Here is an 18121-nt window from a genome sequence, read left to right on the forward strand (position 1 = left end):
AACAAGTAACAACTTTTAACTGCAGAGCTAGGGATAAAGGCAGGACAATTCCATCAACCAGTATACCCTTCTGCATCAACTTTGCATTTACCGTAGAAGAGATTAAGCAAACGCATACAGAAGTATGTGGGACCAGAAGGCCAGCCCCACTTTAAGCATTCTCTAAAAGGCTTGTGTTTACTTGCACAAATTTCTAAAAATATTCAAATATTTGATGTAACTGTAAAAATATATTTTGCATAATTTATTTTTGGTGCAAGATTTTGGGTGTTTTGGTGCATTATTCCCAGGGGTGGAAATATTTTCTAGTGGTGCTGTTTGATTGGAGGGGTAAACTAAGGTAGGTATTAAATGTTAGTGGTTTTACCCCCTAATTTAGGAGCCCTTTTACTAAACCATGTTAATGTGTGCTTAACATGGGGGAAAATACTTGCTGCAAAACATTCTAAAGTGTTTTGCAGTAATTTGCCTGCATTCAGGGCCGCCGAGAGACTGAGCTGGGGCAGGGCCGCTGCTGGACCGCCCCTCCCCCCCCCAGGATTGTCACTGCGGTGCCCCCCCCCCCCCAAAAGATTGTCATCACCGCCTGCCGTAGCCCGTTGCTGCCCACTGCAACTGTAATACCTTGACTGGTGGGGATCCCACGGCCCCGCCAGCAGAAGAATCTTCCTCCAGTGCTGCTCTTCTTCTCTCTGCCACGTGGCCTGCCCCTGCAGCTGCTTTTTATCTCAGGTCGCTCATGCTCGGTTTCAGAACTGAGCGTGCACGGCCTGAGGGGAAAATCATCCGCTTGGAAGGAATGTGGCAGACTGTGAAGGAGAGCAGCACTGGAGGAAGATCCCTTCTGCTGGCAGGGCCCCCTGGCAGCTTGCTATGTCTGCTCCTCTGGGTCCTCCCCAGCCTCCAAGGGCGGTCTGGTGCCGAAGTTTTCTCTCTCCTGCTCCTGTTGGGACGCAATCACTCGGGTCCCATCAGGAACAGGAGAGAGAGAGACCCCGGCACCAGGCCCCCCTTGGAGGCCTGGACCCGGGATAATTTACCCTACCCCCCCCCCCCCCATGTCGGTGGCCCTGCCTACAACATGTGCTAATTGCACACTAAATTTTATTTCTGTTCACATTTTTTCAGGAGGGGTGTGGAAGGGTTATCCAGCTAGTGTATTATTAATGTGTGCTAATGCTGATTTAATGCAGGAGCATGTTGTACCACTTAAATAGCACAGGAGACTTGGGGTCCTCTGATGCAGCTGCCCCATGAAGATGCGCTAGGCCCCCCAGTGGCTTGAATAAGGGACAGATTGTATCTCTTCTGCCATGAGTGGGCCCGTAGCACCTTGGATAAGTTGACCACGGCTACGCCTCGGAGCTGGTCCGTCCTTTGCCTGTTGCCTTTGTGGTATCTCCCTGTGACTTGGAGGTTGTGCTTACATTGTAGCACCTCCCAGAGCTGGGAGCAGTGTAGCCTGTTCAGCCCACAGAACAGGGACAGGAATGGTACTCTTATTTATTTCATGGTCCCAAAGAATGGTGGTTCCTTTCAGCCTATCCTGGAGTAAACACCTGCTCCAAGGTCCAGTACTTCAATGGAAACATTCCACTCTGTGATTGTCTGGGAACGTTTCTGACCTCCCTCTATCTTATGGAGGCTTACCTCCATATTCCCATCAGGGAGCACCACAAGCACGGTTTTTGTTTGCTGGAATGCCATTTCCAATTTTGGGCCTTGCTCTTTAGGCTGGCAACTGCCCCATGCACCTTCTCCAAAGTCCTGCTTGTGTTGGTGGCTCACCTGTGGTGTCAGGATGTCCAGGTCATTCCTATTTGAATGATTTTGAAATACAGACTGACTCTGTGGCATATTCAGAGATCACAAACTCTCGGATCATTGCCCTCCTGCAATGCCTAGGGTGGGTGGTGAATCATTCTTAGTCGCCTCTCTCCTACCCAGATTCTGGAGTACACAATTCAACATGTCATTAGGGGGGAGGTGCATGATCAAACTCCAGGCCCAGAACTTCAATCTGTATGAATGTGGGGCTCCCAAGGTATGGGACTACCTTCAGCTCTTGGAATCCATGGAGATCCCTTCTGGCATATGGTTTGACCCTAGGGAGGTGGCAATGTGCTGGACCGGTGGGGGGGGGGGGGAATGGAGGGAGATGGAGATGTGCTGGGCTGGTGGGGGGGGGATGGAGGGAGATGGAGATGTGCTGGGCTGGTGGAGGGGGGGGAGGATGGAGGGAGATGTGCTGGGCCTGTGGGGGGGGGGGGGGGGATGGAGGGAGATGGCGATGTGCCTGACCTGCCGGGAAGTGGATCACAAGAGGGCAGAGAGAGAGACCAGACTGGGGGATGGAAGGGACAGACCGGATCATGGGGTGGGGAGTGGAACAGAGGAGGAGAGACGCTGGACCCGCAGATGGAAAGAAGGAGTTAAGCCAGATCATGAGGAGGGCAAGGGATAGAGAGGGAGAAATGCTGAACCTGTGGGGTATGGGAGGAAGGGAAGAGAGGGGACGGACAGGGCACAGGCAAGATGCTGGGCATGGAGTAAGAATAGAGACAAGGACACAAGGCAATGGTGGATAAGGGATGTTGAGGGCAAATGCTGAACAGGGACATAGAGGAGAGATGCTGGACAGGACAGATAGGGACACAGAGAAGATAGATGACCAACATAGAGAGAGAGATGAAATGTAAAATGGACAGGTGATCAAAAGCAGAAGAAACGTAAACCAAATCGAATGGAAAAATAAAATGCTCAGACTACAAAGGTAGAAAAAATATTATTTTGAATTTATCAGTTAGAACATGTCTGCTTTGGGAAATATCTCTTGATACCTTGCATTTGCATTTCTGTTTTTCTAGTATTGCTTTATATGCAGAGTCTGACTCCTTGTATCTCTATTACTGATCTGTGATTCCTTGTTTCATATTTGTTGATGGTCTGTGTTTGCACATGTTGCAAGGTGTGTTATTCTGCTAGCATGTTTCTGTGTACAGATCTGTAGCAGTCCCATTTGTTGTGTTTTCTCACTAGATAACGTATTGGGGTTTTAGGGTCAGGTGTAATATTTACAGTGCTGCCTTTTTCACAAATAAGGTTGTTTTTCTTTGCATCCTGGGAGTTAATGCTGTTATAGTACAGTAAGGTTTTGAGAGTTTTTCCATGTTTGTGCTTAGTGTTTTGCAGTGGAGGGATTGTGTATTGGCCTTATCGAGGTGCAGGGGCGTAGCTACGGGTGGGCCCAGGCCCACCCAATTTCAGTCCAGGCCCGCCCAGCGCCAGCTCCCATTGCCGGCCACTGCTGCTTTTCCTGATGAGCAGCAGTGGCCGGCGCTACAAAAAGAAGAAGCGCTCAGCTGACTGAGCTGAGCGCCAACGCGTCGCTAAGGAAGAGGAAAAAATGTTTTAAAAAAAAATGCGGCACTGCAGGCAGCCTCGAAGCATTGGCTGCTGGCTCTGTGCAGGCTCCTCCCGTCTCTTACATCACTGCCCTGTAGCGAAGCAGGGGCAGTGACGTAAGAGACGGAAGGAGCCTGCAGAGCCAGCAGCCAATGCTTCGAGGCTGCCTGCAGTGCCGCGTTTTTTTTAAAACATTTTTTCTCGTCGGGGGTTAGCGACGCGTTGGCGCTCAGCTCAGTCAGCTGAGCGCTTCTTCTTTTTGTAGCGCCGGCCCTGCTGCTCATCAGGAAAAGCAGCAGTGGCCGGCAATGGGAGCTGGGGCTGGTGGGCCTGAATGGGAGAGGGAAAATGGATGGCAGGATGGGGGGAGAGAGGGAAAATGGAAGGATGGGGAGAGAAAGAGGGAAAACAGATGGGAGGATGGCAGAGAAAGAGGGAAAACAGAAGGATGGGGAGAGAAAGAGGGAATACAGATGGGAGGATGGCAGAGAAAGAGGGAAAACGGATGGAAGGATGGGGAGAGAGAGGGAAAACAGATGGAAGGATGGCAGAGAGAAGGAAAACAGATGGAAGGATGGGGAGAAAGAGGGAAAATGGATGGAAGGATGGGGAAAGAGGGAAAACGGATGGAAGGATGGGGAGAGAGAGGGAAAACAGATGGAAGGATGGCAGAGAGAAGGAAAACAGATGGAAGGATGGGGAGAAAGAGGGAAAATGGATGGAAGGATGGGGAAAGAGGGAAAACGGATGGAAGGATGGGGAGAGAGAGGGAAAACAGATGGAAGGATGGCAGAGAGAAGGAAAACAGATGGAAGGATGGGGAGAAAGAGGGAAAATGGATGGAAGGATGGGGAAAGAGGGAAAACAGATGGAATGATGGCAGAGAAAGAGGGAAAACAGATGGCAGGATGGGGAGAAAGAGGGAAAATGGAAGGATGGCGAGAGAAAGAGGGAAAATAGATGGGAGGATGGCAGAGAAAGAGGGAAAACAGATGGCAGGATGGGGAGAGAAAGAGGGAAAACAGATGGGAGGATGGCAGAGAAAGAGGGAAAATGGAAGGATGTGGAGAGAGAGGGAAAACAAATGGGAGGATGGCAGAGAGAGAGGGAAAATGGAAGGATGTGGAGAGAAAGAGGGAAGACGCTGGATGGAAGGGTAGGGAGAAAGAGGTGACACTGGATGGAAGGATGCAGAAAGAAAGAGGGGAGACTATTGGAAGGATGGGGAGAGAGAGGGGAGACACTGGAAGGATGGGGAGAGAAAGAGGAGAGGCTGCAAGGAAAGGGGGAGTAGTGAAAGATTGGAGAATAAGAGGAAGGGGCATGGGGAGAACAAGGGTGAGAAAAAGATGAAAAGCCATAAGTAGATGAAGGAAATTAAAGAATGGATAGTAAGAATGAATTAAATCTGGACACAGAGAGAGGCAGAAAAATATTGAAGAAAGCAAAGAAAAAGGAGAGAAAAATGACAAATGGCCAGGAAACCCTGGCAGAAGAGTTAAGCGAAAACGAAGGAAAGCAGAATCTAGAGACTGGGAGCAACACAATGAGAAAAAGTAAATGGCCATACAACAAAGGTAAAGAAAATAATTTTATTTTTAATTTAGGATAAAGTAATATGGTGTTAATAAAGTTTCAGAGACCAATACTTCCTTCCTTAGGTCAGGAGAGGATACCGTAACAGCATTATACTGACCTGAGGCAGGAGGTTTTGGCCTCTGAAAGCTCACTGAAAAGGATTAGGCTATTAAATAAATTGTCTGAAATCTGATGCACTGAACAGCACTTTACCCTGTGTGACAAATGCATCTGAGTGTGACTACATTTTCCTGGGGGGGGGGGGGGGGGGGGGGTAGAGAGAAAATTTTATGCCCACCCACTTTGGGTTCAGGCCCACCCAAAATTGGCAGTCTGGCTACGCCACTGTTGAGGTGACTTCAAAACTTTAATTTTAGTTTATCATAACATTAGACAGGGTTTGTGAAATAATCATCGGATGTACATACATGTGTTGATTTATCTTCTGAGATGGGAACCCTAGTGTGGACATTTGGTTGTCGAGGGGTAGGATGATGAAAGGATACAGTAGTAGGTGTGGAAAGGGAACAGGGTATAGATGGGGCATGGGAGAGGCATGAAGCAGGGCAGTGTCGGGGGTTTCTCTATTAAAACGTTGGCAACCCTATCTTCTGAGGTTTCCCTAGATACTCTTTGGTTTGCTATAGCCGATTTGGGAAATTTTTGCTACCTGTAAATGTGATTTTGTTTTTAGTGAAATGTCTTTTTTGGGAACCTGTGCACATGACATCTTTCTTGGCTACTAGGGGATCTCTGGTATTGCCTCTCTGTACTGGTGGGTTACAATAAGAACATAAGAATAGTAATAGTGGGTTAGACCAATGGTCCATCCAGTCCAGTATCCTCCTTCCATAAGTGGCCAGTCCAGGTCACACAAGTATCTGGCAGAAACCCAGTTAGTAGCAGTGGAAGAATTTTAAAGTACTTTGCCCACATAACTGGATCTTTTCTTAGTTAATGTTTTTTTCCCCCCTTTATTCTCTTCTATGTTATGAGAATTGGAACTACTAATTGTAGTAGACCTTGACGTGAATAATTTCTGGTTATTTTTATTGCTTAACTAGTAAAAGAGGCCCATTTTCGAAAGGAAACGGGCGCTAGCAAGGTTCCACGCCCCCCTCCCTCCCTCCCTCCCTCCCTCTCTCCTCCGAGTTCCATGCCCCCTCCCTTTGGAGTTCCAGGACACCCCTCCCTCCCTCTCTGTCCCCTCCGAAAGAAATGAAACGGGCGCTAGCAAGGTTCCACGCCCCCCTCCCTACCTCCCTCCCTCCCTCTCTCTCTGTCCCCTCCGAAAGAAATGAAACGGGCGCTAGCAAGGTTCCACGCCCCCTCCCTCCCTCCCTCCCTCTCTCCTCCGAGTTCCAGGCACCCCTCCATCTCCTCTGAGTTCCAGACTCCCGTGCCTCCCTCCCTCACTCCCTCCCTCCCTCTCTCCTCCGAGTTCCAGGCACCCCTCCATCTCCTCCGAATTCCAGACTCACGTGCCTCCCTCCCTCTCTCTCCCCTCCGAGTGCAAGCACGACCTGTCCTCTGGCAGCCCCTCACCTTCCTGCGTGCCGGCTGTAATTTAAAAATTCTTACCTTGGGGTCTGGCGTCGGCAGTGAAGGCGAGCGGCACTTCAGACTGCCTTCCCATGTGTCTCAGCTCTACTACTACTACTTAACATTTCTAGAGCGCTACTAGGGTTACGCAGCGCTGTACAATTTAACAAAGAGAGACAGTCCCTGCTCAAAGAGCTTAAAATCTAATAGACAAGTGAACGGTCGGTCAGATAGGGGCAGTCAAATTGGGGCAGTCTGGATTCACTGAACAGTAAGGGTTAGGTGCCGAACGCAACATTGAAGAGGTGGGCTTTAAGCAAACTTGAAGACGGGCAGGGAGGGGGCTTGGCGTAAGGGCTCAGGAAGGTTGTTCCAAGCATAGGGTGAGGCGAGGCAGAATGAGCGGAGCCTGGAGTTGGCGGTGGTGGAGAAGGGTACTGAGAGGAGGGATTTATCCTGTGAACGGAGGTTACGGGCGGGAACGTAAGGGGAGATGAGGGTAGAAAGATAGTGAGGGGCAGCAGACTGAGTGCATTTGTAGGTAAGAAGGAGAAGCTTGAATTGAATGCGGTATCTGATTGGAAGCCAGTGAAGTGACCTGAGGAGAGGGGTGATATGAGTATATCGGTTCTGGCGGAATATGAGACATGCAGCAGAGTTCTGAACAGATTGAAGGGGGGATAGATGGCTAAGTGGGAGGCTGGTGAGGAGTAAGTTGCAGTAGTCCAGGCGAGAGGTAATGAGAGCGTGGACGAGAGTTCGGGTGGTGTGTTCAGAGAGGAAAGGGCGAATTTTGCTGATGTTAAAGAGGAAGAAGCGACAGGTCTTGGCTATCTGCTGGATATGCGCAGAGAAGGAGAGAGAGGAGTCAAAGATGACTCCGAGGTTGCGGGCAGATGAGACGGGGAGGATGAGGGTGTTATCAACTGAGATAGAAAGTGGAGGAATAGGAGAAGTGGGTTTTAGTGGAAAGACGATAAGCTCGGCGCTTCAGACTGCCTTCCCATGTGTCTCAGCTCTGCCTCTGGTCCCGCCTTTCCGGAAACAGGAAATGAGGGCGGGACCAGAGGCAGAGCTGAGACACATGGGAAGGCAGTCTGAAGCGCTGCTCGCCTTCACTGCAGATGCCGGACCCCGAGGTAAGAATTTTAAAATTACAACCAGCATGCAGGAAGGCGAGGAGCTGCCGGAGGACAGGTTGTGCTTGCACTCAGAGGGGAGAGAGAGAGGGAGGGAGGGACGCGTTGGGCCGTGGAACTCGGAGGGGAGGGAGGGACGCCCTGCAACTCGAAGGGGAGGGGCGTCACGCCCTGCAACTCGAAGGGGAGGGGCGTCACGCCCTCCAACTCGAAGGGGAGGGGTCCTGTAACTCGGAGGGGAGGAGAGGGAGGTAGGGGGCATGGAACTCGGAGGGGAGGAGGGAGGGGGCGATTCTCTACTCACCTGCACTGGCTGGTGTTGGCTTCCCTTGCCTCTCACTGATCCGCCCTCTGATGTCATCGCCAGGGCGGACCAATGGGGAGTGTGTTACGAATCCAGCCATCCAGATGGAGGTGCAAATTATTAAATAGGATACTAGGTTTGCTATGATAGCAATGTGCTTATTTGAATTAGTTTTTCTGTACAAGTTTTGCTTGATTTGTGTTTATTTGAAAGAGGTAGGGCAGGGGACCCCACTGAACTGATGTGCACAGGGCCCCACAATTGCTAAGACTGGCCCTGCTGGGGAGGGGGCTAATGACCCTTTCTGCCCAGGGGCCCAGATCACTATCAGTCTGCCCCTGGCTAGGGTCCGCATTACAAGTTTCCACCTAGGAAAAGGATTTAGGTGTCACTTGTAAAGAACACATTCATTTGTAAATGTGCTGTGGTAACCAACCCCCCCCCCCCCCCCCCCCCCAAAAAAAAAAATGTTGGGAATTGTTAGGAAAGTAATAGAGAATAACACAAAAATTACTCTAACACTCTGTGGTACCAACTGCACCTTGAGTAATGTGTGCCATTTTGGGTACCATGTTTCATATATACCAGAATTAAACCACGTACAACGAAGCTTGACCAAAATGATTAAGGAGTTGGAATGACTAAGGAGAGGCTAGGGAGGTTGCTGAGTTTGAAGAGGAGATGGCAGAGAGGAGAGGAGATATGATGGAGGTCTGTAAAATCCTCATGAGTGGATTGGAATGGGTAAAATCAAATCATTTATCTTCCCCCCCCCCCCTCAAAAAAAAAAAAAAGTACAAAGATTAGAGGACACACCATTTTTATTTACTAAGTAGTACATTTTTTTTTTTAAATAGGAGAGAATACTTTTTTTTTACTCAACTCATAGTTAAGCTCTGGAACTAATTGTTGAAGGATGCCATAAAGACAGTTAGGTTGGCGGTCTTAAAAAAGGTTTGGACAAATTCCTGTGAGAAAAGCCCATTAAGTTAGAGCTGGGAAGACACTGCTTATCCCTGGGGGTAGGTAGCATGGGATCCTGCCAGATTGTGGCACCCTGAGCCAACTTTTCGTGAGAGTAAAGGTTAAATGATCCATTGAGCCCACCGCCAAAGGTGAAGTAACAGTACAGCGCTGCGTAACCCTAGTAGCGCTTTAGAAATGTTAAGTAGTAGTAGTAGCAGGGAAAATGCAAGTCTTCCTCCCTTTCCTCTTAACAATTTTTGTAACAAATAAGGAAAACGTGGTCTTGACTGCAGAGTACAAGTCAGCTTGTAGTCATCTTCAGTCTCCCCCCAACCACCCCCCCCCCCCCGCCCCCTGCCCAGCAACTGACCTCCTACAGTTTTGAAAAATGTACACCTGTTTTTCATCTGTTATCCAAATATTTAATTTCCTGCAGTTTCTGGTAAGGAAACCCTGCTTCTCTCTCCACCCCTTCCCCCCCCCCCCTAAAAAAAAAAAGAAATTGGACAATCAAATATTGTAGGAAAATATTATGGCCCTGTCTCTTTAATTTTAACAAGTTCCATGGTGCTTTTTTTTGTGAGTATTTTGTTTACATGTTTTATGTGTTTTGTTTTGTTTTTCTTTTAAGTTAGATGTAAGAGTAGAATCATGTTTGGTCCCTGTTAATTTTTATGTTTAAACAGTTTTTATTATCATTTCAGCATATTAATTCCAAACAGTACATTTTACTTGACACATTTCCCAACTGAATTATGCTGCATAAATCACACACATTACTGAACAGTATTCAAAACTTTTTAACATTTTTCTCCCCCGTCCTAGTTCCCTCTACCCCCTTAATTGTCTATGAGTTTTAATGGTTGAACACGTTTATTAGCATTTAGCATATTTATCATACACTGCTTCTTACTAGGCTAAATCATCAACAGCTTATGCTCTATAAGCCAAATCAATTCTGATCAAGTTCTTTACACTTGCCATTTCCCCCCCTCCCTTTCTCCTCAGCCTCTCCCTCCCCGCCTCCCCTCCCATCCCCTTGGTATTCATTCATCCAACTAGCCTACATGTTCAGTGCTCTTTTAGTATCTCCTATATTCCCTTATCCCCTCCGGGCTTGGTTCTGATAGCCCGGGGGGTCCCTCCCTCCCCTTCCCTGCATGTCAACCTTATATGTAGGGCTGTTTTGTAGGGGGATTCACTCCCCATGTCAGGGTCACAGCAAATTAAGAAGCAGACTTCGTCCTTGCGGGTTTAGTTCTTGTATGTAATGATCCCAGATCTTTACAAAACTTTTCTTCCGTTTCGGTGATCCCTTTGCTTCCCTGGCTTCCCAAGTGGCCAACTCGTGCACTTGGTTTCTCCAATGCCAGTAAGCCGGAGGGTCTGGTGAAGTCCAATTTTGTAAAATAGTTTTTCTGGCCACCAAACATACTTTGCGACACCATGTTCTATCTCCCCCAGTCTGCGCTTGGAATGCTGTTTGTGTATCTAGTACATAATGATCCCAGGTTCCATCCACGGGCTTCTTTACTATAAGAGACATAAATCTCTGGATCTCTCCCCAAAAAGCTTTCACTCTTGGACATCCCCAAAAGGCATGGTATAGAGTGTGGGGCATGTGATCACATTTAACACATTTCTCCGCTGCTGTGCCGCCTATGTGTCCCCGTTGCCGTCCAGACATGTAGGCCCTCACCACCACTCTAAATCCACATTCTCTAAGTCTCTCATCTATAGTGAGGGTCGGGATATGTGCCAGTGTTGTCCCAATGTCCCATCCCGCTAGAGTGGTTCCCGATTCTTTTTCCCACTTTTGTATGACATAGTTTAAGTTGTGTGGTGGAGTTCGTTTCTGCAGCATTTTATATATGATTGATACTGTCACCCCCGTCGCCTCCATGAGTTGGAAGAATGTCCGTACTTTACCCCCTATTTTCCTCTGTAAATCTGATTGGTGTAGGGCTAAGATGTAGTGTTTGGCTTGGGCATAAGCGAATCGGTCTCCCCATGTAGCCCCAATCTGTGCCTGCAGTTGCTCAAACGGGATAATTGTCGCTCCAGCTCCTAATAAATGCTCCACTCTTATAATTCCTAGTTGTCCCCATCTGAAAAATACCGAATTATTTTGACCTGGTTCAAAATTCGGGTTCCCTCTCAATGATAAGAGCTCTGATGTTGTGGCACTCCCTCCCAACTTTTTAATCATCACCCTCCATGCTGCCTTCAACGGTTGAAGCAATAAACAGCGTCTGAGGTGAGCCGGGAGCCGGTCCTGTTTCAGATGCAGCAAAGTGACCATGTCATAAGGGGCGAAATATTCTTCTTCTACGTCTAGCGGTGTAAATAAGTTAGTCTGGCCAACCCAGTCTCCTATATGCCTTAATAGACATGCCTGATTATATCCGGCCAGATTTGGCAATCCTAGGCCTCTATGACCCCATCCTCCCACTAATAACGGAGTTTGCATTTTGGGTTTCTTTTGTGCCCAGCAAAACCTACTCATTACCCTCTGGACTCTCGTCAGATCTCTCTTCAATACTCTCACGGGGAGCGTCTGCATGAGGTATAACCATCTCGGGAGTATTACCATTCTAATTAGATTTATCCTGCCTCTCAGCGTCATTGGGAGACCTTCCCATTTCTCTAACTGGCGTTTAGTCTCATCCACCATGATGTTGATGTTAATCTCATATAAGTTCTCTAAGTCCATGGTCAATCTGATTCCTAAATATTTAAATTGTTTATCTGCCCATCTCAAGGGAAAATCCTGATTCCATAATTGCTTAACTGTTTGCGATGAAGCTAGCGCTTCAGATTTTGCTAAATTCAGCTTAAGGCCTGCATAGTCTCCATATTCTTTTAGAATTTCCATTAACACCGAGAGGGATGCCCGCGGTTCCGTGATCATAACTAATAGGTCATCCGCAAAGGCCGCTATTTTGAATACTGAACGCCCCATTTGTATCCCCTTTACTAACGGGTTCTCTATTATCTCTCGAATCAATGGATCAAGAGTCAAGACAAATAGCATCGGGGATAAGGGGCACCCCTGACGAGTTCCCCATTAATAGAACTCCTCTGATTCCACCCCATTGACTCTTATTTTTGCCTTCGGCCTATGATATAGGGTCCGTACTGCCGCCAAAAACCTGCCGTTAAACCCATATTTTTCCAGCGTCGCGAACAGGAACGCCCAGTGTACTCTATCAAAAGCCTTTTCGGCATCAAAACTGATAAGTAGAGACTGGGCGCCCCTGCGCCTCCGCATTTCCAAGGCCGCTATGATTTTCCTGAGGTTTTTAGCTATTACTCTGCCTTCTACGAAGCCCACTTGTGCCTCATGTATTAACCTTGGCAGTACTCTTTTTATCCGGTTAGCCATTATTTTTGCCAACAATTTAAAATCCACATTCAGAAGAGAAATCGGACGATATGACTCCGGATTTAATAAGTCTCTCCCCGGTTTTGGTAGCACCACTATTTGCGCCAAAGCCAATCCATCCGGCGATTGCTCCATATCTATCATTTTATTAAAATAATTGGTCAACGTTGGGGCAATGCTGTCTCCTAATATTTTATAAAATTCTATTCTTAGCCCATCTGGGCCTGGTGCTTTTTGCCGTTTTCCTTGTGCTATCCCCAGTAACACTTCCTCCACTTCAACTGGCTTGTTCATTTTGTCTCTATCTTGCTGACTAATAGATGGTAAGTTTAAATTGTCTAAATACATAGACTCTGGCAATCCTTGCTCTTCCGGCTTTGCGTAGAGTTTACTATAGAATGCGGCGAAAGTTTGGCAGATTTGCTCAGCCTTAGTCTCTATCTTTCCCTGCCCTCCCCGTATTTGGAGTATTTGTCTCTTACTGCCTCTTGGATTAGCCAGTCTAGCCATCAGACGCCCTGCCTTATCCCTGTTAATTTTTAATGTTATAAGTAAATATGTATGCTTTTTGAAATCTTTAAGCTATACAGGTGTGATAGTGGTATAGGCATGTTTATTATCCATGTTTTAAACTTAAGTTTTGATTTTTAAAAAATCATTTCTTTTGAGATATTTCCAGGGAGATTTTTTTATGCCTTTTCAATATCTTATGCAAACTTGAGGCAACCTAGGGATCTGTCATTTTCTGTAAAACCCATTGGTTATGAAATACGTTACCAAGAAAAATTAGGTCAAAGTCTGATATTGTTTTAGAAAGGCTTGAAGACTGGGCTTTTAACGAGGGTTTTGGAAATCTGGGTTAATTTTGGTTTGTATTTATATAATGTATTAAATTGTAATGTGTGTGTACTTTTTGTATATCACTTTGAATAGAAAGGTGGTATATAAAAATAGAACAGAGAATTCCTTTTTGGTGCTAGAGAACTCTATTTGTATGAATTTTTGCATGTGATATTGAGATTTGGCTCTGATGTAAGGTAAATGGGGGTGGAGAGTGGGTGGGGGTGGTTCCCTATAATGTTGCTGAAAAATGTCTTTCCCACTTTTCAGTGCTGGTTCTTTTCCCACAGCAGCACAGAAACCTTGACTGAGTGTCTGGTGTAACATTACTTTAGGAAAACACGTAAAATTCTTATGCTAATAGTTATCTGAACCTGTGACTGAACTCCAGCACAGAAACAGTTAAATCTTTACAGCCTTGTTAGTCTCCTGTAAACAGTGTTGGTGGGGGAGGAAGGGCCTGAGCCTGTTCCCTTCCTGCAAGAAGGGCTGTGCTGTCATGGTCGTCTCCTTTCCTGCAGAGAAAACCCTGTCAAAACGTTGCTGTGCGTATACGCCCACCAAATGCAGCACTCGCCATGGAGAGCAGGGCCGAGGATCACTTTTGTGAGCTCTGATCTCTTAGGTTGAACACTCCATTTGGACTCATGGCCTGCACAAACTGTAAGACGGCTGTTTCTCTCTTCAAGAGAACTTTGTCCCTCTCACCAGCCCAAAAACATAGCAGCCAGCGTTCTCTGTTGTCAGTGAACAGGCGACATGAAAGGGGGTTGCGAGAAGGCAGGATCGTACAAAACTGTGTGCCTTTACAGACTCATGCGGTCTCTCGAATTCACCCTTCCTGCTTTCGCCAACAGGACTCCATAAGTGACAGTCTGAAAACTTGCTACAAGTACCTAAATGAGACCAGCAGAAGCTTTGCCGCTGTGATTCAGGCACTGGATGGAGAGCTGCGGTGAGTGTCTACAACTATTTAAATAGAAACAGTTTTTAGTATAAATGAAGTTCTAGCTCAAGTGAGGAGTCCCCGAGGGGAGTAACATGAGGCAGTAACAGAAGTAGGCAAAGGCATAGGAACTAGCGCTGTGGAAGCTGAGTAACCTCAACATTGAACAAGCTCCTTAACTGTGTCCAGAAAGGGGTAATTTATGTTGTGCTTAGTGCCCTCTATCATTTTGGAAATGGTGGTGCTTACGGATGGATGCATGGGACAGCCTCCCAGCAGATGCAAAAAACTGAATTCAATAAAGTGTGGAATCAACAGAGCAGATCCTGTTTGCAAAGAAACATAGTTCTGCCAGTTTCCAGGACTTCTGTTCCTACCAATCTGGGTCTTAGGCCTTGCCCTTATATCTTTACTATTTAAACCAGCTGGATTGCAAATATTGTGATAGAGTTATTAAAACAATAAATTGTAGTGCCTGCTAATGTCTTTAAGGTGCCCGCACGCCATAAGGGAGTTGTTTTTAAGCATGGATTAGTGGCAGAAACCCATTTGTATGCAATTTCTGGATCAATCAATTTAAATGTAATAAAAGGAGAAAAAGGTTTAATGACTTAGCTTTCAAGGAACAGAGTTCCATTCAACTTTAATCAAAGTAAAGTTGAAGAGCACTCAGTTCCTTTTAAACTAAGTCGTTAGACTTTTTTTCCTTTTGTCACGTTTGTTTGTTGATCCAAAAATTGCCTACAAGTGGAGTTTTAAATAATCCTTTTGAAAGGGTTTTTTTTAATGCCTGTGATGAGTGTTTATACTTGTTAAAATCCTTTAAGCACCAAATCAGTTATAGAATACTATCGTAAGTCAACAGTGGTGCACCTAAAGTTAGGCACAAAAGCTTATCCTGCTCTATGGCAGGTGCAAATGTTCATGCCAAAGGGGAGAGGTTCAGATTCCACTGCCACTCCTTGTGTGACCTTGAGCAAGCTCTTTAACCCTTGATTGCTTTAGGGACCCCCCCCCCCCTCTCTGTACAGGCTGGTGCTGTGTTCTTACTGCACCAGGTGGCTCTTGTAGAGTATGATCAGCATATTGCCCAAAATCCTACACTGATCTCAAAGTACTGCAAGAATACCACAGGATTTCAGCATTATGCTGGTAGCATTCAACAAGAAATGAAGTGAAATAACTGTGTGAATATATGTGCATATCGCATTGTGGGTTGGTTTATGTAAGATATGTGGGGGAAGTGAGATCAGGGTGTCATGAATTAACATATACCTCCTTTAGGTTCAAGCAAATGTTGTATTGTATGTCCTATTATCTATGTATCGGATGGTAATATGGAATGCACCATAATGTATGGGCGGAGGTTTGAGCTCAAGCCTAACAGTATTTAATGTGAGTAGCTTATGACCTATACATATTTATTATAGATATATGCATACACTGGTGATAAAGATCTACTTGGGCTTAGCTGTATGTACATACACAAATATTAGGAGGCGGAACATCATATGTGCAATGATGGTTCCATTGTGACACCACCACATATTCCTCTTGGGGATATAATGGGTGTAAATGGTATGGTCTGAGCACATTTAAAACACTTTATAATATTTATAGCATTTTAAAGTGCATATATAAAAAAAGATAAATTAATTGGAACCCAAGTTTATTATAGTGAGCATTCAACAAGAGCCATACCATGCAGGAAGGCTGTGGTACCAGCTTCACTTCAGTGAGTGCTTCATCTCCCACCTGCTTAGGATAAATCTTGCACTGTGTAGATGCACGGAATTCCCGTAGAGACAAGCGAGATCCAAAACTTCAAGAGATTTGAATCCTAGCTACCTTAGCACCTGCAGCAGATGAATCCAGAGACTTGTGACATCTACCAGCAGGTGGAGATAGAGAGCACTGAACTCTGTCTTATAGGACAGAATGCTACTTTACATGTATCTCCAGCAGGCGGTGGACGGTCTGTCGCAAGCTCCTGGTTTCATCTGTGTTATGGTTCCTGTTCTGGGTTTCCCAGTTCAGTAGAGCCTGGGGGCGCATAGGCTAAGCGGTTCCGGCTTTAGAGGGTGCACGTGGTGGTGCCAGGTCCCTCCCCTATCTAGCCACTTCCTCCTTCCTCACAGAGTTTTTAAAAAAAAAAGAAAAAATGATTCTCCGAGGACAAGCAGGCCTGTAATTCTCACAAGTAGGTAAACACAACCCATGCTGCCCTATCTGGAGCTTATTCCAAGCTTAAGAGTCTTTGTGGAGTGACTCACTCCACTGCACATGCGTGAGTGCCTTCTCACCTTTATTGTGGTGGGGAGTGGGTGCTATTTTTCTCTGCTCCTCACAAGGCCTGCTTCGGAAAGAGATTTGAGTGTTTTTCTGTGTCTTTTTTTTTTTTTTTTTTCACTGTGTTTTTTTTTCTTGTTTCCTGTGTTCGGGTTCTTCCTCGTCTTTAGGCCACAGTTAGGCCTCGACTTCGGTCGGGTTCTCTTTGGTTTTTTTCCTCTGGTGCTCTGATCCTTTTTTGGCACCATTGAGTCACTTGATTTGGCCACGGAAGGTTTTCTTTCCATGTCCATGAGAGTTCCCAGTGGCTTTAAGTGGGCCTAAAGTGGGCTTTATTTGGGGCCTAATCATAGCCCTTACAACTGTGTCTTTGCAGGAAGAAAAGGACTCAGTTGGCCAGAGAAGCTCAATGAGGGAAGATTTTTGGAACCCGGTCCGAATCCTTGGCGTTGGCATCAGCATCAGGTGTTGCATCACCATCAGGAGAGAATCCACAAATGTGGAGAACTCAACGAAATCCCACGGATAGTCACAATACAACAGTACCCACTGCTTTGTTGTATTGCATCACCATCAGGAGCATTGGTTTGTATGGCTGCTAGACCTGAAGACACTGGGAGCAGTTGTGCATCGAGTGGGTCACCGACTGCTGTGCAGAGCCCCTAGGATTGACCTGCGTCAGACCTGACCCCAAGGCAACTGGAGGATTCAATGTCGTCCTCATTGGCACCGAGGAACTTTGATGACTGGCATCGAGAGAAGGCCAAGAAGCGTTCGGGCATCGATCCTCCTCGACACAAGGTGCCAGGATCTCTGGGGCACCGAGAGGGTCGGCACCCAAGAAGTGTCGGCTACAGGAGGACCGCTCCTGTTCCTACTACTACTATTTAGCATTTCTATAGCGCTACAAGGCATACGCAGCGCTGCACAAACATAGAAGAAAGACAGTCCCTGCTCAAAGAGCTTACAATCTAATAGACAAAAAATAAATAAAGTAAGCAAATCAAATCAATTAATGTGAACGGGAAGGAAGAGAGGAGGGTAGGTGGAGGCGAGTGGTTACAAGTGGTTACGAGTCAAAAGCAATGTTAAAGAGGTGGGCTTTCAGTCTAGATTTAAAGGTGGCCAAGGATGGGGCAAGACGTAGGGGCTCAGGAAGTTTATTCCAGGCGTAGGGTGCAGCGAGACAGAAGGCACGAAGTCTGGAGTTGGCAGTAGTGGAGAAGGGAACAGATAAGAAGGATTTATCCATGGAGCGGAGTGCACGGGAAGGGGTGTAGGGAAGGACGAGTGTGGAGAGATACTGGGGAGCAGCAGAGTGAATACATTTATAGGTTAGTAGAAGAAGTTTGAACAGGATGCGAAAACGGATAGGGAGCCAGTGAAGCGTCTTGAGGAGAGGGGTAGTATGAGTAAAGCGACCCTGGCGGAAGATGAGACGGGCAGCAGAGTTTTGAACCAACTGGAGAGGGGAGAGGTGACTAAGTGGGAGGCCAGCAAGAAGCAGATTGCAGTAGTCTAAACGAGAGGTGACAAGGGTGTGGATGAGGGTTTTGGTAGAGTGCTCGGAAAGAAAGGGGCGGATTTTACGGATGTTGTAAAGAAAGAAACGACAGGTCTTGGCGGTCTACTGGATATGAGCAGAGAAGGAGAGAGAAGAGTCAAAGATGACCCCAAGGTTTCGAGCTGAGGAGACAGGGAGAATGAGAGAGCCATCAACAGAAATA

General features: G+C 46.6%; 1 protein-coding gene across 5 annotated transcripts in view; it reads left to right on the forward strand.

Annotated features, from left to right (window-relative positions):
- The window catches only part of FDFT1 (farnesyl-diphosphate farnesyltransferase 1), a 123964-nt gene that overhangs the window by 39457 nt on the left and 66386 nt on the right, over nucleotides 1-18121 (forward strand). For 3 of the 5 annotated variants that reach the window (XM_030198721.1, XM_030198722.1, XM_030198724.1), the window contains exon 2: nucleotides 14017-14114. In XM_030198721.1, coding sequence (XP_030054581.1) covers nucleotides 14017-14114 — 98 coding nt within the window. Of the gene's footprint in view, nucleotides 1-13601; nucleotides 14115-18121 lie in introns of those variants that run through there. The other 2 variants (XM_030198723.1, XM_030198720.1) reach the window with 2 other exon arrangements.

This window comes from Microcaecilia unicolor, chromosome 3 (assembly GCF_901765095.1).
Source record: "Microcaecilia unicolor chromosome 3, aMicUni1.1, whole genome shotgun sequence".
Taxonomy (NCBI): Eukaryota; Metazoa; Chordata; class Amphibia; order Gymnophiona; family Siphonopidae; genus Microcaecilia; species Microcaecilia unicolor.